A 22571-nucleotide genomic window follows, 5' to 3' on the forward strand; every position below is an offset into this window, starting at 1 on the left:
TGATGGCGCAGGCGGTTGAGCGCCGCGCTGTGAAGCTGTCTGCAGTCTCTGCAGCACCGGTTCGATCCCGGCCAGCGAGGGTCCCACATGGCGCAGCAGACCTCTCCTGTCTCACCCTCTGCTCCCCTCAGCAGTGTATTTCATCAGAGCAGTTCTGTTCCCTGCTCTGTCTCCAGTGAATTCTCTCACCCTCCCGCACATCTGGCCTGTACCCCGGTTCTTGTATAAATAAATAAATAAATCTTTTAAAAAAAATCAGAGTTGCTACAGAGTTTATTTGTAGAAACGGTTTTGTGTTTTAAATATATTTTTATAAAAAATTGAACATGTCTCTAATGTCAACATTCCAGTTTCTATACTTAACCACAGTGTAATTAATAATTAAGATGTTTCGCCTTTACATGACATGCAAAGTCACTGTGGGCTGTTTGATGCGTGTCATGAGAACAAAGTGACTAGGAAAAATGATTTATGTTTTCAGTATCATGTAGATTTTCTTCTTTTCACATCAATAAGTTTGTAAATGTTTAGGATTGAACTATATATAAGGGAAGGAGACAGCAAAACTATACATTAAATTAATTTTTTATATTAGTGTACAAAATGAAATTTTCATTTAAAAGTGTGGCTGGTACTAAAACCTCCTTGTGTAGTGCTGTGGGGACATGACTTTCTGGGTGTAGGTCTTTGTCTGGAAGTGGTTTCTCCTGTGGTTCCTCACAATCATGTCAATTATTATGAATTTATTTTTTAGAACACTGCTTGCCCTGTTTAAACTAAGCTGGAAAATATGGGCCTCCCTGGTGGCACAGGTGTTAAAGACAGGGTTATCAAGCTATCACCAGCTATTGCAGCATGAGTTCCATCCCAGGCTGGCCAGGGAGCAACCCACATGGTGCAGCAGACCTCTCCTGTCTCGCCCGCTGCTCCCCTCAGAGTGTATTCAGTGGATCTGCTTGTTCTGCTCCCCACTCCATCTCTGGTGAATCCTCTCACCCACCGCAACTCTGGCTTACATCCCAGTACTTGTATGCATAAATAAATGAATCTTTAAAAAAAATAAACTAAGGTGGAAAATAGAATAACTTACATAATTACCCATCTAGTGTATACACAGTTGCACACTCCCTCAGAGCACACAGGATTGCAAATTGTTTAAAATCAAGTCTTAAGAAAGTAATTTTAAATTCTCTACCACTCTAGCTGCAAAAGCCTTATCTTCTATGAAAGAAGAAAATGAATAAAAATGGATGTAAATACTTTTTTAGACATATAATAATGACTACACTTCACTGGATAATCATTGCATACTTTGATATACAGGTGCTAATCTAGGAGTTGTGTCCACATATTAATATATCTCAGTTCACCCAAATTTACCAAGATTAAGTTTACCTTGTTCAGTGTGTCATTATTTATTTATTTTTTCAATGTGTCATTATTTAAAAGTAAATTCTGGCAAATAAAGTACAAAATGAATTTTTATATAAGGAAAGCAAAAGCTAAACATGTGCAAGGGACTTCTAGCCTAGACAAAACACCCTTTGTCCTTTTTTAGCCCTGCTCTTCTCTGCTCAGCACAACCGTTTGTGATGGGAAGAATGAAGGAGATAACCAAAGAAGAACTCTTCAAAGTGGAAGGAAGCAAGCAAGCTAGGACTGAGGGAAAACACAATAGCTGGTATCCTGCATCCCCTCACCCAAGAGATGCCAGACTTAGTGTTTCCCACCTTCTGGCCTAGAAGCAGACGTAGCTCAGACAGGGTCAATTATTCTCAGGGTTCTGGTGGGGAAGGAGAAGAGCATGGAGCTGAGAGAGCAGTTTAAGAAATAATATCTAAAACCTTCCCAAGGCCCTAGGTTGGTGGAAGATACAAGTCTACAGATTCAAGAGACAAACTCTAAACAGGGTAAGTCCAAAGAAATCTATGCCAAGACACATGATAAAGTCTTAAAAAGTGAGAAGGTCTTGAAGCAGCCAGAGGGAACCCCCCAGCACCAATAGGGGCAGCGTGAAAAACACTGGATTTCTCACCTGAAAGTACGAGACCTAAAAAAGTGGCACCATGTTTTTCAAGTGTTGAAAGAAAAGAGCTGGCAATTGTAAATTCCACATATAGCAAAACAATCTTTTAGGGAAAAAAATTCTAAGATGAGTAAAAGAACCAGTCACTGGCAGTTCTCATCTTAAAGACTGGCTAGAAGTAGGTCTTCAAATAGAAAGGAAATGATAATGGAAGGAACTCTTAAGATCAGAAGGAAGAAGAAAAGACCAGAAATGTAGGCAAATGCACTAATCTTCTTCATAGGAGTTTTCTAAACATATTTGATAATTAGAACAAAAATTATATCCTCAACCTATGCCCAAAGCAATGACACGTAAGCCCGGGGAGGTAGAGAGACCCAAGTGAGTGAGGTCCCACGCGCCACTCTTCTTCAGCACCATCCTGCTAAGGACAGCGACTGCACCGCATCAACAGTATTCCCTTTATAGCTCCTTCCAGGAAGTGACCACACACTAGGTTTGAAACAGTAAATCTTCCTGATTAGACTTATATATACTAAGTCCCCATAACAGTGAATTATGAGGGCCATTTTCACACTTTTTATAATATATATATATTCTTTTATCATTTATTTTCCTTATAATAAATTCTGTACATTAATTCTAGTTGCTTCGGTATTTTTCTTGGATTTTCTAGAAATTAGAGCATGATCTATATACACAGGAATCATTTCTGCTTTTCAAAAAGTGAGGATTTGGATTTCTATTTCTTGTTTTGCTCCTAAGACTGAACCTCCAAAACAATGCGGAACAATGCTGGAGGTGTGTTGGGGTGGAGCAGTCTTGCTCGTTCATGATTTTAACGAAAATGCCCCCGAATGCTCAGGGGTTCTCAGCAATGACTAAATCCCAGTGGTCAACCAAGGACATGGGCACAGCAAGGCATCAGCACACACTTCTTGCACAAACAGTACCATAAATTAACAATGCCGTGCCCCTGACTCACAGATGCTGGCTTTGGCACAATGTAGTTCATACCACAGCTGGTAATGTTTAGGAGTGGTTAGAAAAATCAACCAACCTTAGATTGAAGAAAATCAGTGTGTCATACATCTGGCAAACTTGCTAGAGCAAATCAGGGAAGAACTGCTCTTAGACCATGCAAGTTAAAGCAAAGGGATCTGCAGATGCTGTGAGGACATGCACTAGGACGGCTTAAATCCCCTACACCCGAAGAGGAGGCACCTGGAGGAACATGACTTTGGATGCAGGAAAGAGTCAGATCCTCTTTTTTCCAGAAGTAGCACAGTCCATATGAAAATATGCACCTTCCCGGCATATACACATATTTTATAAAAGTATGAGAATTACAGAAAATGACATAAGTGCCCAACAACTGCAATGGGAGGTGACTCTGGGACATTTATTTAGGGGCAAAGCTGACAGCAGGTGGCTATCAAATAGTCCACATACCTCACCAAGGAGACTGAACAATAAGTAACAGAAGAGAATTTGATTAAATATGTCACTTCAAAATACTACTGATAAAGTCAGAGCAACACCGAAAAAATGTTTACTTTGCAGACATTACTGGACCTTTTCGAGGCTTAATTTCCTCCGCTGCAAGATGAAGTTAACACACGTGTATGACAGCTGCGAATATTGAGAGAATGTGAACGAAATCGCTAAGCAGAGACTTTTATAGAAAGGGTGCACAGTAAGCACTGGGTATTATTTATATTGGCACCTGCACAATATGGCATTTATCAAAAGGCAGAAAGCTGGATGTGTGTTGTGATTTCCTCTAACAAGAATTTCGCCAACATGGAGAGACACAGAGAGGGCAGGAAAAGAATACGAGGAAATAAAGCTGCTTCTGGATAATGGGGTTGTGGGCTACTTTTTATTTCTTTTTACTCTCATTTATTTCTTTTTAACTCTCAAGTATTTATACAATATTGGCAAGGACTCTTACACATGCCTTTCACAAATGACTGAAAATAAACTTGAGAGAAATGGCTATTTTTAATCTGCTTTGTTTTATTCTGTCCTTCTCCTAGTGAAAAGAGTAACACATACTTCTTTCAACTCTGCTGTCCCTCCCCCGTGAGCTGAGGTGAAAATGTCCAACATTCCACAGGCCACCTGTAGTTGGGACAACCCTGTGCTGACACCACTGACTAGACATCACAGGGTTTTAAGGGCAGAGTGCACATGTGACTCGAATCTAAGAACCTCTCTTTCCTTTGTCTCTGCCAGTGATATTTCTCTTCTCGCCGCAGCCCTTGCTGTAAGTCAATTTGTCAAGTGGCCGCAGCCTCCTTATCAGCAGTAGAGTCACTGTCCTTGAGAAAGTAGACAGAGTCGCCTCGCCTCAGAGGAGAGCAGCTTTGACCTCAGCATCCTCACGGCTGCTGAAAGAGAGCATGAGTCTTAAAGTGAGGCTCGCCTCCTGAGACCCGCATCTTGCTCGTGTTGTCTTCAGAAACTGGTGAGTATGAGGTAGACGTCCATGTGTGTACAAGTCCTTTATGAATAAAAACAGTCACCGACACACAGAAGATTGTCATGGGCAGGAGCAGCAGTACCGCTCCTGTCGCCCCGAGAGTCGATGAGCTCTGAAGTCCGAGACTCATCTGATGGCACCTGGTTTCCAGCTGCAAAGTAGCTGTGTGTTCCCTTCCTGAACACGATAGTTACAGGAGCTGTGTCTGTCAGCAGGGCGTCAAAATACAAAACAAAAAAGCTCTCCATCTCTGAAGGTACACGGAAACAGCAGGTGTGAGCACAGGGTCAGTGCCTAGGAGAACAAACTGTGGGGCCCACTGCATCCACTGAGTGCAGCCCCTGCTCTGGGGTGGGAGGTCAGAATTTCAGATGAAGAAATCACATCCCTGGGCCTAGCTGCTGGGCACCCCACTCTGAGCAGTACCTAGATCCCTGCCTGGCTCCTGGCACTCCATGAGCAGGACTATTACCATCAATTTTGCCCCTGAATCATTACTATGAGATAGGAACATACAGACAGAACAGAAATTTAAGATTGTGCCCATTTCTGAGTTTTATTAAATATACAATATAAAATTGTGGCAATAACATGAAAGTTTGGAACAGGGTGGCTATTTTCTAGCATATTTTCCTAGTTCTATGTTAGAAAACTAAGGAAAGATGCAGGTGTGGAGAGAGCCTTCTGGACACTCATACTCTCGCACCAGAGGCAAAGCGCTGCGGGGGCAGCTGGCGGTTCAGGTCACCTCCTGGCCCAGGCAACTTGAGAATATGACACCCAAGGATGTCCCAATGGGGAATGGAGAAACGATGGGGGAGGGAATTCTGTAGGTGGGGTGATAAGCTGTACATTGTAGCCTCTGCTTCTCTTCTAAGGCATATTAGGAAAATGCATGTCTGTCTATAAACTGCCGAGAATAAATGGTTCTCGGTGGCCATAAAAAGCCTGTCTTAGGCCACAGCAGACACATGGGAATGGGAAAACCCCTGAAAAGAAAACTTCCAGATGTTTGACAGCTGTTGGGGGCGGGGGAGATGTGTAAACACGTCAAGACACACGGGACAGGCAGCAATTACAATTCTGAGCCACATTTTATGGCACCCCACTTACGTTATTATTTCTTGAAACAGAAATGACCCACTAGAACAATCCATAATACTCCCATCAGGGTTGCTGTAACTTCAACCCATAACACATACTTACACATGGCTGAATACACTATTTATGAAATATTTTTGAAACGAGACATATGATAAATACTTTGTATTAAAAAATTCTGCCTTACACTTTTCTTTTCTGCAACAAATAATCATGCCATGTGAGCCTCTATAAATACACACGTGCTTACTTTAAAGAGCTACTCTTTAAGTGAACTTTTTAAGGCCAAACTTTGCTTTTTAGTTAAAGGTGATGAAGTATTAACAGAATCACTCACAGGGCAGTTGAAGTTTTCACTGCTGTGTCATTCAGGCTGGGCTGACACGCCACTCCCCCCACTGGCTGGAACCCTAACCATGGAGACCACCCCGGGGCCTCGCGCTGTCATCTGTAAAGTAAGGAGAGCTCCCCGCCTACCAGGTTACTCTGAGGGTAGAACGCGTGGCATAACACACTGCAAAACACACACACCCCTTTTCACATCTCCAGCAGACGCCTGCACTGCCCTGCCACGGAGACTCGTGCTGGTAGCTCACTCTCCCACATCCTCCGCCACGTGAGGTCCAACACAAGCCTATTTCCACATGTGTTGAAGGGAGGAGCAGATCACCTAGTCAGAGGGTCACTAAGAGTTTTAAATATGCTGTGCACGCCAGCCCTGAAGTTCAGCCCATACAGGGCCCTAAAAAGCACGAAAACTGACAGTACATGTGGCATCGCCTCAGCTTAAGTGAAAGCAGATTTTTACTGTAGTTTTTAGAATTTTTATTGTGACTCTATTTCAGTTAGGAGTTATCCAGAAAGACTTCTGAATAGCTGAAGAAAATGACAGCTGTTGCATTATGGGGTCTCCTGCATGTTCTATATATATAATCTACACATCCTCCAAGACAAAAAGGAACAAGAATAAATAAAATGACATAAAACCAAAGCATTCGGCACCACCGTAGGCCAAGAAAATTCAAATTTCAAAATACTCTAAGTAAAAAAAAAAAGAAAAATACCGAAAGTCCCGAGAATGATCTACGTAAATGTTTCATATTTCCAAAAAGTAGATTTATGCCACTGCCATCAAGATGAGACACAAAGACACAGAGAAATAAAATGAACCTAATGCCTTGTAAATTAATAAGATAATCACACTGAAGTGGTGTGTGTGTGTGTGTGTGTGAGAGAGAGAGAGAGAGAGAGAGAGAGAGAGAGAGAGAGCAAGAGAGGGGGGGTTAGAAAGGACTGAAAACCAGAAACTTTTTGAATACTGTTACTTTAAGGCTGAAAACAAAAAGAGCACTATCCAGGTATTCTGGCCCATACGTGAGCTGGTATTTCCAATGCCTTTATGTGAACTCTAGGACAAGACAAGTAGTACCGAGAGTCAAGTTTCTCACTGAGAGGAGGGAGGAGCTACAAGCAAAGAGAGAGCAGGTCAGAATGAAGTCCGTGGAGCTGGCTTGGAGCCAGAGGCATCAATATGAGCTCATGACTTTTAAAGCGGATTCAGAAAGACAGAGATGAACAGAGACATACGTGTGCCTTGCCCCTTAGAGAATGTAGAACCTACAAAACCAGCTCCATCGACGAACACATCCAGCCCCCGCATCCTGGTTTCTAACACCACTCAATATTAAAAGAATCAAGGCTCCTGAAGTCTTGACTGGAGCCAGAGCTGGAGAGGAGTTTCAAACATGGAGTGGCTGAAAGGTGGGGGGACCGTGCCAAAGGGCACAGGAGAAACCGTGGCGGGAACTCCCAGGGGCAAGTCTGGGGTATTTAGAGCAAAAATAATAAATAATGACAGCAATACATCACAATCAGAGAACAAAATGAGAATCGCTGCATGGTAGTGATATAAATACACACACGCGCACACACACATGCACTCGTATCCTACAGGGGGAGAGAACAAGCGATGGGGAGAAGCACCAGTTTGCAAACATCACAGCGAACATGAACCAGGCAATGATCAGCAGCGTGTGCTCACATCAGCAGGGAAAAGTATGATGACAAACAGCAAGTTTGCCTGGTCTCAAAATACTTCCTCTCAAGCTCCTTACTAATTACAAATGGACAAATGTTAATTTTAAGGAGAAATATCTACAGCTGACCCCAGCACAATTGAGTGGCCCCATCAGCGTCGGTGGCGATGGGGCAGATCAGCCGCTGTCGCCTGACACACGGTGCTCTGAGGCGGAACAGCCCCACGTCGGGGGCGACCCAGCCCAAACGTGAAACTTGAATACATGAATAAAAACCTGACAGGCTCAGTGCTTTTTACAAAATAATTGGCCAGTACATTAAAAAAAAAAAAAAAAAAAGTCAAGGTCATAAGAGGAAGAAATAGAAAAAAGAATGAGGAACTGTGCCAGGGAAGGGGCACTAAGGAGGCATGCACGTGCCCCGCATGGCCTGAACAGAGTGTGGACGGGACAAAGGTGTCAGGGACAAGGCACGTGTCTGCTTCCACGTGAGCAGCGACTTGCTGTGGGAAATCACAGCACAAAGTACGGCAATTAATATAAATCCCTGTCAATCTAAAATCGCCCGGCCGCTCTGTAAGGAGACCTTTCCGTTACTCCAAGCAAATCACTTTGCTTGCACCTAAGGAGGAAGCTGCAGTGTCTGCGCCTTCATGGCTCCTGGCAAGGACATCAGATGGACGCCAGGAGTCCTGGCCTTGCCATTTTAAAGGTGACCTTGGACAAGTTATTTTAAAGATTTAATATTCATTTATTCAACAAATATTTACTGAGTGTCTGTGAGATCCCTGTTCTCATGGAATTTATATTCTAATGGAAGAGGAAAGACATCACATAGACAGGAGGATGGGAAGGAAGAAGTCAGCAGCAAGTGTGTTAGAATTACAACTCATTTAGAAAGGGTGACAATTCAGCTAAAATCTGAGAATGTGGACTTCTCCTTTCTGGACATCCATATCCTTTCCTATGACATGTGGCCAGTGACCTGCTGCACTTTGGAAAGTGGCAGGAATCTGTGATTTCATGGGTATTTGGTACATTTGTCTGTCCATGTGCACATATATCTTTAACATTGAATATTATCCTACATTTGAGTATGCAACTCACTTGTACAGCGAGTCTTCGTTTTGAAGACACGTGAGGGGACAGTAAGTTATTTGGAAGAAACGAAACGCAGCTCTGCACACTGAACTCCTCCTCCTGTTCTTTGTCTCCGCCGTGTATGACAAAGAAGTACACATTTTGTTAGTATTTTGGCAAATAAAGTCAAACTGACCATTGACCAGAAGAGTTAACAAACAGGTCCACGCAAGTTTCAAAGTGAGCAAAATACATGAGTCTGTTATGGGGTTAAGCTAATTCTTCCCTGTGATCACTTACAACCGCCCAATCAGGGGGACTGAAATTTGAAAAGGTGAAACACTAAGCCACATGTTCTCTTTGACATAAAAATAGGGGGGAAAAAAAACGTAGAAGAAAGTTTCAGGTGATGAAGTATGGGTTTTAAAAGGAAACATTCGGATTTTGACCCATACTTTTCATGCACCGGTTAACTAGAAAATTACAAAACCTGAAAAATCCAGAATAAATTGTACCAAGGGGAATAACACCTCACATTCACCCCTCCCCTAGCCCAAGCGGGGTACATTCCCGGAATGGAAAGGAAGGCCTCTCAAGCTGTTGAAAAATGAGGGTCTCTGAATTTTTAATTCTGTTAACTAATCATTAGAAAACTAGAAATTGCTGTCTCTCTGAGCACAGGGAGGGAGCAGGCTCATGGACTCCACGTTTAATTTTGCAGGAGCTGGCTGGTTTCCCAGCAACACATTGATTTGTGGGGCCACTTCTCTGGGCACCTCAAGGATAATTAAATATTAAGTCCCTCTTTGATGTATGCAAAGTCTGCCTAAGAGGCTTACCAGGCGCATGAAGGTAGCAGTCCCACGTTTTCTGGTAACTGAACACTGCAATATCATTATCTAGTCTTATCTTTACTTCATAAGAATCCGACTCTATGCTTAATACTACCTTTGAGACTAGAGAAGGGGATAGGAAGAAACGAAGAAAATGAGAGCCTGCGCAATCAACATACTGGGGTCTTTGGGGTGTTGGGGATGCAGAGATGAAGAACATAGTTTAATGAGTGTGGAAGAATGACAGAGGAGGTGAGCAAATCATCCTCCGGCTCCTTTGGTTCAAGGTTGCATTATTTACAGCAAGAAGCCAAGGCTCACAGTTTAAGAATCTCCCCCCAGATTCTAAAATAACAGTGGAGGCAGGAGAGGCGGAAGCCTGTGATTTGTCCACTAGTACCCTGAGCTTTCCACTGCTCTAGTGAAAGGTAATGTAGTTTTTAAAAAAAAAAAAAAAAAAAAAAAAACAATAATGAGGATTACCTCAAATTGATGGGAATAGTTGTGTAACATTCAGAGGTTGTTGCTGTTTGTAGCTTCTTTTCTGAAGCGACAATTTTTCTGCTTTCATTTTCCACATAGCAACCAGTTACTTAGAAGTGTAAGAGTCCCCTCGCCAAATTTGCCTGCCCTCTGTTACAGATTTAAATTAGTAATGCCAGGCTGACATAGAATACTTTAATTTTTAAAGAGACACTCACTGATTAATTTTTTGGACAAGATGATAGATAAATAAGTAAGCCACTCTGGTAGCTTTCTTGTTTCCACTGCCAAAATTCAGATCATTAGCTGCCAAGAACAGGGAAACTGCTCTTATACAAGGAGGGAGGAAGAGGGAGAGATGATACAAAGAGGAACATGGCTGATTTGAGTAGACCTAGGAGACATCTGGGAAAGGTCCTTTCTAGAAGGCCTAAGAAACTCTGTGTCATCAGAGTAAACTAGGGAAATGAGGCGCTACATGAGGATATGCAAATGAGAGAAAACAGCATGCACTCAATGAAATAAATAAAGCCCAGTGAGTGTAGAAAATTCCATGGGAAAGAAAACTGACAAATCCTGATTTTGGAAGAAGTTAAGCTATAAAGAAATGAAAACCTCAGAAGTATCCAGAAATCACTGAAATCTTATAAAAGCTGCAACCTGTTTTTTGAGTAATTAGAACACCGAGAAAAGCTTAAAAGAAGCAACAATGGTTACTTATATTATTTCTGAAGCATTTAGTCCCAAATATCATGGTGTGTGCTGTAGGGCTTCAATGTGAGAGAAGGGTCCCACGTTGCTCAGTATAAAGATCTGGAAGGACACAAAGTGAGGCTCCAGCCAGAGGAACCAGCCTCCTGGTCCTGCTAGGCTCCAGTTGTCAAGGAAGATGAAGCTGAACCAGGTGGAGGTTCTGTCAGAGAAGCACATACAGTGTCCACTGGCTTCAGGATGAGTCAGAATCGCAAGTTCCACATGGCAAAAATAGCCTGCCCAAATTTAGAGCTCACCTCAGGGCTGGTACATGAAAACAAGCGAGCCTCTAACACCTCCATGCCACATACCCGGAATATAATAAATTAATATATTTACCCATGCATATTCTATTTTATAGCCTATTACATTTATGCGGAGACTGCTCTTTGAAAAGGCTGCTAGCAGCCTTGTGATGTCATTCAAGGGAAAATGGTGAGACTAGATACATGCGTACAGTCACAGTGCTTCAGACAGAGAACTAGTCAGACATTAGTAACTTAATACAATCCATTTCAAAAATTTTTGAGAAGCTCTGATAAATTCATTTCTTTGAAATCCAAATCTCTAAACTCTAAGGGACAGATTAACCTATTTACCTCACAGGGGGAAATAGAATAATTATGAAAACGCTTGAAGATGAGTCTGAAGCTATTCTTCATACTTGATTGATGGCTAAAAAAACAAATTCACTGTTTTCCAAACATAGTGATGAGGATATAAAATAAGTTATAAAGCAAAGCTTTGAAATTAGAAGGTAAATGGAGGCGGAGTCAGACTTCTAGAATGCTCTTTTGCAGACTAACTTACCTGGCAAGTCTTGTTTTCTAGCTTTTATTGGCTTATGTTCTCTTCTTCATGCTAATGCACTTGTCTGAGGTCACTGACTCTTAGATACCATGTCTTTAAGAAGTATCGATGAAAAATTTATGTTTAACATCGACAGCCAGCAAACTTTTTGATGTAGGAATTTGCGTCCCTATTTAGTCAGTCAACAAGTATTTAAAGTTTGAGTATGTGCCCAGTATACTCAGAAGGATTCAAGTAATGAGAAGGACCTCCTCCAGGGCTTCCAAGTTTCCATGACAGTGTGGAGACAGAACTTTTAATAACAATAATTCATAATTAAAGCTGAAAGTCGTGAAGTTTAAGGTTCAATTTGGTTTGAAATACTCAGGGAAAGGCCCAGGGAAAAGACGGACTGAGTGAGCCTTGAGGGTGGTTCACAGGAGCTGAGGCCTGGGGTTGGCCACCTCGTGTCATTGGCGACACAAGGGAGGCTCATCAGAGCCTGGGGAGAGGAGGAAAGAAATGACCTGGCTACCCAGCACCAGCATTTCCACTAGATCTGAGTTTCCGAGGAAAAGGGTAAGTCACCTAAGTGAAAAATCCTGACAGTATCTTATGAAGAGAAAACTTTCTTAATAATTTAAAAAGATTTTTCTAGCAAAATATCATGAGGCATGTTAATTAGAGCGAATAGGGTGATCACTTTGCAATCTACACAGATATTGGGTCGTCGGAAAAGTCATGATGCATTTTTTGCAACAGATGGTACTAAAACAATAGGTCATGACTTTTTCAACAACCCAATGTTTCATGTTGGACAACTGAACCTAATGTAATTAAAATGATGTTATATGTGAATTATACCTCAACAGTGAGAAAAGAAAAGTGATTCCCATTTCAGATGAGTGAGAGATATGGAAAAGTAAAAGCAAACTTGGAGGCACACACCTGACTGGGTGAGCACACTGGAAAGCTCGCAGCCCCACACTGATCTTCACTTGAAAGCAGCTGGAAGCACTGAAGAGAGGGCCTCTAATTATTGTTCAGAGGAGAAACACTCAACAGTCAGGCAGGTGCTCCCTTACCTGTCTTTGGGGCCAGGTGGCTTTGACGATGGCTTCTGTTCTAAAGAATACCAGCAGCTGGCTATCCTCCTCACTGAGGTGGAAGGACTGTTCCAGAATCTGCAGTACGTGAATGCGGGGCCTCACGGGCCAGGCCTCGTCAGCACAGAACGGCCGCAGCCACTCTAGCAGGTCCTCGGACGAAACCAGCTCTTCCCTGCAAGGCAGAGTAGAAATGACTGAGGCTATTTCTTCTGGTGATCACATGTGGTGTCTGACCTACACACTTGTGTGTTGGCTTTTTTTCCTACTGAGATGAAAAATGTTGGTTTTAAACAGCTTATTGCAAATATTAGCTATTTAAAAACTAGGTGAACTGAAAATAATTTTTATACAAATTATTAAAATGAGTTAGGAAATACAGACCAAAATACCCATTAACTAACATGTCTTCAGCTACTGTTTCTTACAGTTTCATAAGTAATGTGGCTTATTTCTATTAATGATACTGGGTGTCAACATCATTAGAGTACCACATTTTACACTGCCCTAGAGAAAAAATATGAGTGTTTGGCCATTAAAGAGCTATGATGTTGTAGGGTAAAGAAAATGTCAGGCTTTTCTGCCCTTCCGCCATCAGGATAGATGATGGATCCTTGTCCTGAATGCATGCCTGATGGCGGGCACCTGGAATAGGGTGTGGGCATAGGTAGATGGGATTCAGCTGAGTTAAGACTGCGCTTTTAAGGGCGGCGTCATAGGGGGACGCCAGCAGCAGCACCAGTAGCAGCAGCAGCAGCCCCAGCCAGCAGCAGTAGAAGCCGAAGCCCAAGCAGAAGCCGAGAAGCAGCAGAACGAACTCCTGAGAGCATAGATAGAGTAAAGACTTGCTGGGGGCTGGGAGGTCTGCCAGCCTCCCAGCCCCCCAGCCAGCACCCCTGCCTGCCATATGCCTGGTGAACCCCAAATAAAAAACCTGCAAAACTACTGAGGACTCTGACTCCTTTACCCGGTCTGCATGGGATCAGAAAACCTGCACTGTGCCCAGTCCTACCCTTACAGATGTCTAAAAGAATTAAGCGAAGGGACCATTTTGTGTAACTTTTTATCCAGTTTTAGAATCTCTTCTCTTGTAATCCCAAGTGAATCATCTCAGGAAGACCATTTACTTGACGATGATGTCAATGAATTACTATTGATGATGGTTAAGAGGTTACTCACATAGTAGCCTCACTCCACAGGCCCTGGGGATCCCAGCGAAAGCACGAATTACAGTGGTTGCGTGTAACCACATCTTGATGAGGCCGCCTGCAGTAAATCACCTACACCAAGTCCCAAATTCCACATGCTAACAAGACCACAAAAATTTTCTCTTTAAACTTCTGAGGATAAAATTCTACAATGCCACTGAGTATATCTCTTAGGATGCATTCTATAATATACTTATAGAATTTGGCAATTTAAATTTTGAAACAATTATTTGTATTTAGGAGTAAAAGAAATTACAAAATTAACAGACAAGTGGCTTAATCATTTCCTACATTTACAATGTCCTATGTTTTCCCTATGTGCCCTTCTTAGCATGTATCAGAAATGGCAAGAATGGATGTTAGGAAACGCAGAATGCCACTAGAATTTCCTGTTATTAATGTGCAATGTGAACAGGCCATAAGGCACTGAGGAAAGCATATTCTTCGGAATTTAATGGACCTGTGAACCCTGGTGCCATCCTTACCTAACAATTCTAGAAAAAACCCTAGATGCCATTATTCCCACTTTATAGTTATGTACAGAAAGGTCCTAAAAGTGTCGCTTGGAGTCACACAGTAAGTAGTACAGACAATCTCTGAAATTAAACTATCTTATTGCCTTGTCAATTACAGTAAACACCTAACATTGTCGATAGGTTCCTGGATACTGTGACTTTAGCAAAACAACATAAAGAAAGCAGATCCTTTAATAAGGTCATTTTGGACATGGTTGGCAGGGATTGTTTTTTCCTCATTCATGTTAAAACAAAATGACCTTATTCAGGGAACTGCTATCCCACACAACATCATTAAAGCAAACTGGGGTGCATTCTAGGATACTGTGACAGTAGATTAAAATTAAGCAGATACTGACGTGATAGAGAAAGATGACTAGTGTAATGTTTTCCGTCACTCAACTGCAGGTTTCTTTTTATATTAGAACTTATTGTGCAGCTGGTAGCACTGGACATTTTGCAGGAATTCTCTCTGACTTTTAGTTGGCCATTCAAGCACAAAACATCATAGTGAGGACTCGGTCCTAAAGCAGACCTGTGGTGCTGTGAAGAGCTAAGTACGAGTTGAGCTTTCCTGTTAGCAGGTGAGCACAGGAGCTCTGGGAGAACAAGAGCAGGTAAAGGCAGCTCTTCAGCAGAAACTATCAAGGACATGGACTAGGTAATATTTCCTACAGTTTTTTAGCTGCAAAATATTTTAGATTTTAAGTTTGCATTTGCAAACTCTGTAAATGCAGCAAATATATACACACATATACACTGAAAGCACCATGATAAATGTCAACAACTGGTAAATCAAAAGGAGTAAGTGTACTTTTTTTCTATTCTTCCATCTTTTCTGTGGGCTTAATATTTTTCAAGATAAGTAGGTCAGTGAAAATTAACCAATTATGACTTTTATAATGCAAAACCCCATAATGGGAAGAAGGAAAGTGATTCCATTTTCACATTTCATGAAGGCAAGGAAAGGATTTAGTGAGTTTAGGAATAAAAAAGAATATTTCAAAACATACATATAGTACTACAAGGTTATAAAAATTATTGTAAAAATTTATAGAACAGATAAAAGGTGGAAATTATAGTATCATTATGTAAAATGCAGTAACATGTGCTCCCACTCTTCCCCCTATAATGAGGATTTTTGGGGGGCAGATGGGAGAGGTTACTATATTGCACAGGGGAACCTAGCATGCTATTTAAAAAAAAAACAAAAACTACTAAAGGAAATGTACACACATTCGCACAATTAGTTTTGACCCAAAAAGCTAGAGTCACCTGAAATATACAAAAGGTTCTATTAACAGAAAAGAACAGCAACAAGGACAAGGAAAACCTGCTCATTATCTGAATTTGAGATGGTGATGTTGGGATATGGAATATGGTACGAAAGGACATTCACAAAAGCAAAGGCACATTTTGCTGTAATGAGGCAGAAATGGTGGCTGGGAAGTCACAAGTGTGGCTTCGGTGGCCACCAGAAATACTGTGGGGCCGGCACGGTCACCATTAAGGCCACACGTGAGCACTCAGTGGGTCAGCATTGTTAGAGGCTCAGGTGCAGGCACTGTGGGTGCAGCGAACAGCTGAGGGTTCACTTTGCCTCCCAGAACATGAAGACGAAGGAGAAATTGGATTAAATTTGCTCTAGGGGGCTTTTTCCTCTTTTCTTTCACTCTTTTGGTCTTTCCTGTATTTTGAAAGGGATGAGATCCCCAGTAATATCAGACTTCAATGAAGCCTGGATGACCTATCACTGCTCCATGCACATGAAGCTTTAATGAAGCTGAAGCTGCTACTGTGCTTAAGTAGCAATTAAAAGAAACAAGAACTAAAATACTTCATAGTTTTGAAGGCAACAGGTCTTCCTTTCTGAAGAGCGCATGGAGGAATTCCACTTTAGTTACCTGCTTTCTGAAAGGATTTAATCCTGCACATCTTTATGAGAATCACTAAACACTGTTTCAGGCTTGTGGGTCATTTCTTTTAGGAAAAAGAATGAAAAGGGGAGTAGAAAAGGCATCAAGAGCAAGGCAGAGTGAAGCTGGGGGAAGAGATGAGAGAGCAGAAGTAATATCCTAAGACTTTGCCACTGCCCTGCAGCCCAGGATCTCGGGAACACTGAGGAGTGGTTAGAAATGCAGCCTGCAAGCCCCTCCCAGACCTACTCAAGTCAACCCTGCAGCTCGTAGGATCCCCACGTGGTCCTGTGCACGATGCTGTGGGGAAAGCACCACAAACGGCCTTGGCTGGCTCTCTACAGCAGAGCTGGTGAGCTGTGGTACGAGAATGCACAGAATTTCCTTACCAGGGCGACCCTGGGTATGTTACTTAACTCTCTGAACGTCATTTCCTGTTAAATGAAGATGATATCTGTGTCCTGAGGTTGCTCTGAGGATTAAAAGAGATGCTGTAGCCATTTCATAGATGTTGGCAGAGTGATGGCAGTTCATGGTTGTTTTTTAAAATGTGTGACCACATCTGCTTAATTCCTGGTTTAACCGGTATTTTATTTTAGAACATTATCATTTTACCTGTTGAATTTTTTTAAACTTATTTTTCCCCTTTAACCTAATGAAGCAATCCTTAATACAAACTAGAAATTGATTGTATTCTCAAAATAGGATGTGACAGTTATTATAGATGTGCATAAATAAGGGGAGAAAGCATTCAGTCTTCATATTTAATATGTACGAGTTTAATTAATTACCATAATCTCATTTTTAATACAGATGTTCTAAGAGGGTTCTGACACTAGTTCAACCCCCAGAACACTTCACCCTGATGTCTGGAGGCAAGAATGGGGGTAGACGGAGCAGGAAGGTGTCGCGGGGGAACAACCGCAGTCCTGGAGGCCGCCGGGCTGCTGCAGCATCACGCGACTCACACTAAGCACAGGAGACAAGGTGGGATGGGGCCCCCACGCGCGAGGCAGGAGTGAGTGTCTGCTCCGACACAGGAAGCCAAAGAAGGAAGCTCACAGCAGCATATGCTGGCTGCCATGGCCCAGGGATGGTGGCAGCCACTAACACACACGGACTTTTCCATGCCCTCCCCCAGCCGGGGCTGAGGCAGGCTAACCAGGAGCATGACTGTGTGTGTGTGTGTGTGTGCCTGTTTCTGTGTATGCATATTTATATAAAAGAGAGAGAGTATGTGTGTGTGTGGGGGGGGGGAGAGAGAAAGAGAGCGAGGGAGAGAGACAGAGAGAGAGACAGAGATCGAGAGAGCGCAATCAAGCGTGCACAAGAGAACGCAAATATTGATGATGGACGTGAACAGTACTGACTATCTAAACATGCCCTGGCAGGCAGTGTTCTTTGGTGCTACAGGGCTGGGAATGCAGGAGGCCTGGTGTGTCAGAAGAGCGGGGTGAGAGGCACACAGGCCTGGCAGGGCCTCCTAAAGGGTAAGCGGTCACTTCAGGACAAGTAATGAGCGACCTTCAAGGTCACTGCAGAAGGGCAGACCCCTCACTGTCACCACAAGGACCACGCTGGGAGAGGGCTCACGTGACTATCAGACACACGCAAGGCTTTTGGAAAAGTCTGGGAAGCCTGTTAACTTCGAGTCTGTTGCTGCTAATAGTCCTGTCCCTACCACCACACCTGAATGAAACATTTTCCTCTGTCTGGCAAGAAAACTAAGAACCCTAGAAAGCGGACAAAAGAACTAAGTCTACCAGAGGGGCAGAGGGCCGAGAAGTAAGTGTGGGGGAGCAGCATGGACTGTGTGGAGGACCATGGTGTTTTGGCGGTGGGTGTGGTGTGGGAACACCAGAGGCAGGAGATCCCATACCTCTGAAACACAAGCAATGATGCAAACTAATGCTAGCTCAATAAAATAAATAAAACAGGCATGAGAGACACACAGCTTTCAGGATTTACAAAGCCCGGATCCTTAGTCCTCACACAGGACAACTCTAACATGTATAAAGCTTTAAAAACAAATCACACACACTCACATAACACAGTCAGCCTCTTGGAGTCGTGAACGCCTTCTCCTTCAAGGAGCTCAAAACAGTTCTCCTCTGAGACCTCCCTTGGAGGCAGGTAAGAAGCGACCTCGTTCTCCAGTGAGGTAGCGCCTGCTGGAGCGGATGGGGTGAGGGGACCCCAAGGAGACATGTCTGCAGGCGTTGTGCCTCTTCACTCACAAAAAAGCCTCAGCTCTCCTTTCAGAAATGCCCAGGAATGTTCTTAGTCTTAGAAGCTTCATAATTATGGATGTTAGAAGTAATTCTGACACTGTGAGGGAAACTTCTAGTCTTACCCTTTGTCCACACTGGCACGGGCGGCTGCAACAACACCTTCCAGGACCTGGAGTGGGTCCCGAGGCCCAGCGAGGTCAGCAGGGTGCCCGCTGTGAAGGGAAAGCAAGATGGTTTCAGAACAGTGGGGCGAAGCCTCAGACACAAGCAGGGTGTTCAGACTCACGGCCCCCGCTGGGTTTCTAGCGGGGCAGGCGGCAGGCTCAGTCTTTGTGGCATAGGCAAGCCACACATGTGCCACACCCTTGAGTGTGCTGAGGACACAGAAATGAAACACTTGGTTTCCTCTCAGGAGGTTTTCCTCTCAGGAGAATAACAAAATCTACTTGCATTTTGTCATTCAAAAACCATTCAATGAACATTAAATCTGTGAGCCATTTTAGACATTAAATATGTAATCATCTAAATTCTCCAGCTGGATTAAAACAACAACTACTTCCATTGAAATTACTCGGTACCAGGAAGCGTTAGCACTTCACACACTTTCTGCCATTTAACCCCAAAAGCCCACGAGACACATACTATGATCACTCCCACTTCACAGCCTTGTATGTCTGAGACTTCAGCAAATTTTGAAAATTCATCAATTCAATACAGGGAAAAAAAATTGAGATGGATTTTCTGAATAATTTAAGTCATATGATTCAAACCAACTGCTGGATTCCATTATTTTTATGCCTGTTATTTTCACCTACTAAATTTTACTAACTTTCTAAAGGAAAATGCTTGTCAAGAGCAATTTCTTTTCCCTTAGAAATGAAGTAGCTGAACTCCTGAAGTTCCCTTTCCTTCCACTGTTGAAAGATTTCATTCACATTTTTTGAGAGTCCCCCATGTGCTAAGTACAATCACTTATTAGATTAGAAGCAAATGTTTAGTAGTAGAACTGGAAGCAAGAAAGGGGAGGGAGGTATAATCCATGCCAGGAGTTTATATATGTAAAAACATCACACCAGATTTCAACATTTAAGGAAATGTGAATTTTTTAGGAAATAAACTAAATTAATCAAAGCACTGTTTTTGCCAGATGTTTATTTTCATGAGCATCTAAATCCGGACTTAAAAGCAACCGAAAGTCAAGTGTGAAACTAAAGATACAATCTGTAGCAAACAATTCTCTGCCATGGTTTGAAAGAGGCAAGCAGACTTACACCCCCCCACCACCACGTGCGCTAGTAACAGGACAATATTTCATCAATTCAGCAGTTCTTATTTCTAAAAAATATGACAATACTTTATGTCTTGCTCTATTTAAAACTCCCGGACACCTCAGAGCATTAAGGTGAATGCTGTATGAGGCGGGGGTAATTAAACTGATAAAGGCTCATTGGATTTCAGTTCAGCCGCCGAAAACTGACATGTATTTAATCAAAAAGTTCCTCAAGAGCAATACAGAATTACAAAGAATACTTAAAAGGAGAATAAATTAAACACAACTAAATCTTTTGGCCTAATTGCATTATTCACTGAAAGCACTTGACGCCTCATTACTTTCTCAGCTTAACTTTCCCGTCTTTCCTAATCCTGGTGGGTGCATTCTTACAAGACACCCACAGATGACATAAAACTGGAATTTCTCCATTGTCGGTTTTATGCCATTAATTTCAGGTAAATAATGTCCTTAGACACTTAACAGATGTCTAACTCCTTCAGCATATCATTAACCTTGCCTTGTGTACTTCAAAAGAAGCGTCTGGGAACCTCTCCCCACTGCTACAAAGGAGGAGCAGGAAAGGCAAGATCAGAAGCCACGCGACAGTGACTGGCTGCTCACGGCCCTTTTGATCTTTCCCAATTATTTCAGGAAGTCTCTTCCCACACCGCACACAATGCTAATGACGAAAGGTTTCCCCGGAGCTCCAACCTCAGGGTCTTTTAAGACATAAGACTTTGAGAAATCTAATGATAATCTATCATTCGCATTCATAAAGTACTTTGTAGTTTATAAAATGCTTCTACATGCCTGATATTTTATCTTCATAACCACGATGAAACAAACACGATTACTGGCAAAATATCACCTCAGGTTGTCCTCAGTACTGTTCTAGAGCTTACCTCAACGCAGAAATGATTTTCATGACTGCACTCTGCACTATGTCCTTGGGTGAGATGTCAAGGGAGCCCACGGCCACCTCGAGCAGCTGCTGGATCATTCGCAGAGGCTGACCGTCCAAGCACATGGCCACAGCTTGCTCGTGAACCTTCCCTTTCTCTGATCGGGACAGATCATAGAGGTTACTGTATTTCTGCAGCATTTCCTGTGAAGAGAAGGTATTCAACACCTAAATATGCAATAAAAATGAACTGTATCTGCAGGTACAGGGAAACACATTTAAAAGATTCTCAGAACAAATAAATCACAACCCACAACACGCACACGGAAGAACACGCAGCGGGGGCTAGGAGCTCAGCTCAGGGTCACCAGCGTTGAGTGCAAATCCTCACTGTACTGATGATTAGTTTAGTGGAGCTTTGCGATTCTCAAATTTCAGTCTGTAAAGTGAGGATGAGGGCGAGGGATCGTGCAAAAATTAGACAACATAAAAGTCAGTCCTCAGGCATAAGCCAGGCACAGAGCGATGCTCCCTGGTGCACGATCCTTTCACTGCTGTGGTGCGACACCCCCATAACAGCTTTCCTCTTTCCAGCACTCCTGTACAAACCCAGGTATTTAGCTTAATGCTCATCATAGTCCCCAAAGGAGTTTTAATTAGCTCCATTTTATCAAAACTGATGACCAAAGAAGTGACATGCCCAGGGTCGCATAGCTGTCACCGACGGGGCTGGGGTTCGAATACAGATCTATACCCCCCGTCCCGCCCAGCCACAATGCCTGTTCCTCTTTAATGTCCTGTTAAAACTAACATGAGGACAAAAATGTAAGAAGTAGCACATACACTATTGCTTTTCATCAAACCAAATATGGGCCACTGTTAGTACCACTTCCAGCTTCTGTATCGTTTCCCAAGTAATTGTGAATATACTGTTTCACCTTTCAAAAATAACCAAAAGCTAAACATTAACTGGGTATCTGATGCTATTAAAGAACTACTATTGCTTTTTTAAATGATAAAGTGATGCATTTGTAACTATATTTAAGTGTATCTTTTAGAACTAGACATGGAAGCAAGCATAGATAAAATTAAAAATAACTGGGATTTGCTTTAAAATAATCCACAGGGTGAGGGCTGGTAGGGGCATGCTTGAAATAAGACTGGTCACATTTTGAAAATTGTGGAGTCTGGAAGTGAAGCTCATGAGATTTTGTTTTGCTATTTTCCACATTGTGAAACTTTCCATTTAAAAAAATTTTGAAAGTCTGTAAGTTAGGGAAATTACTAGAATTTCTACTGAGAGAGGAGAGAGCCGAGGCTTCACAGAATGAGGACCTTGAAGTGGGACTCATTTTCTTGAGTGTATAACATATTCTTTCACTAGGTTTATAATTCAACCGGTTAAAATCAAGGTCTCAACATAAAAGGAATGAATGTATTGAGGCTGAAGGTCATTTCCAGTGTTTGCTATGAAAGCCACCTTAAAATAACCAAATGTCCAGCTTAGGATCAGAACTCTCTCCTCCAGGGACCAGACACATTCTGACTGCCAGGCACTCATGGGAGGTGTTTGGTTCCTTTAAATCACAGGCTTCATGAAACAAGCTGCTGTTTATGTTAATAACTCCCATGGTCCCATGCACACTATTCTAGTCATTGAAAGACAATACTTGTTTTAAGGAGAGTAATGACAATTCTCTGTATCTGAATAAGGATGTTTGACTAAAATAATAAGACAAGTATTTAGAACTTTTAATACTAATAAAGATAAATTACTTCTACTAGAAAATTCAGATTCTACCCTCATTCCTATAATTACGGATTATAGCCTTGTA

At 42.4% G+C, this 22571-nt stretch overlaps 1 protein-coding gene across 3 annotated transcripts in view; it reads right to left on the reverse strand.

Annotated features, from left to right (window-relative positions):
- The window catches only part of NBAS (NBAS subunit of NRZ tethering complex), a gene marked incomplete at both ends in the record, with an annotated part of 254711 nt that overhangs the window by 18409 nt on the left and 213731 nt on the right, over window positions 1-22571 (reverse strand). For all 3 annotated transcript variants that reach the window (XM_084235165.1, XM_084235164.1, XM_084235163.1), the window contains 3 exons: window positions 12672-12867; window positions 18685-18774; window positions 20738-20940. In XM_084235165.1, coding sequence (XP_084091291.1) covers window positions 12672-12867; window positions 18685-18774; window positions 20738-20940 — 489 coding nt within the window. The remainder of the gene's footprint in view (window positions 1-12671; window positions 12868-18684; window positions 18775-20737; window positions 20941-22571) is intronic.

This window comes from Talpa europaea, assembly GCF_964194135.1.
Source record: "Talpa europaea genome assembly, chromosome: 6".
NCBI classification, from domain to species: domain Eukaryota; kingdom Metazoa; phylum Chordata; class Mammalia; order Eulipotyphla; family Talpidae; genus Talpa; species Talpa europaea.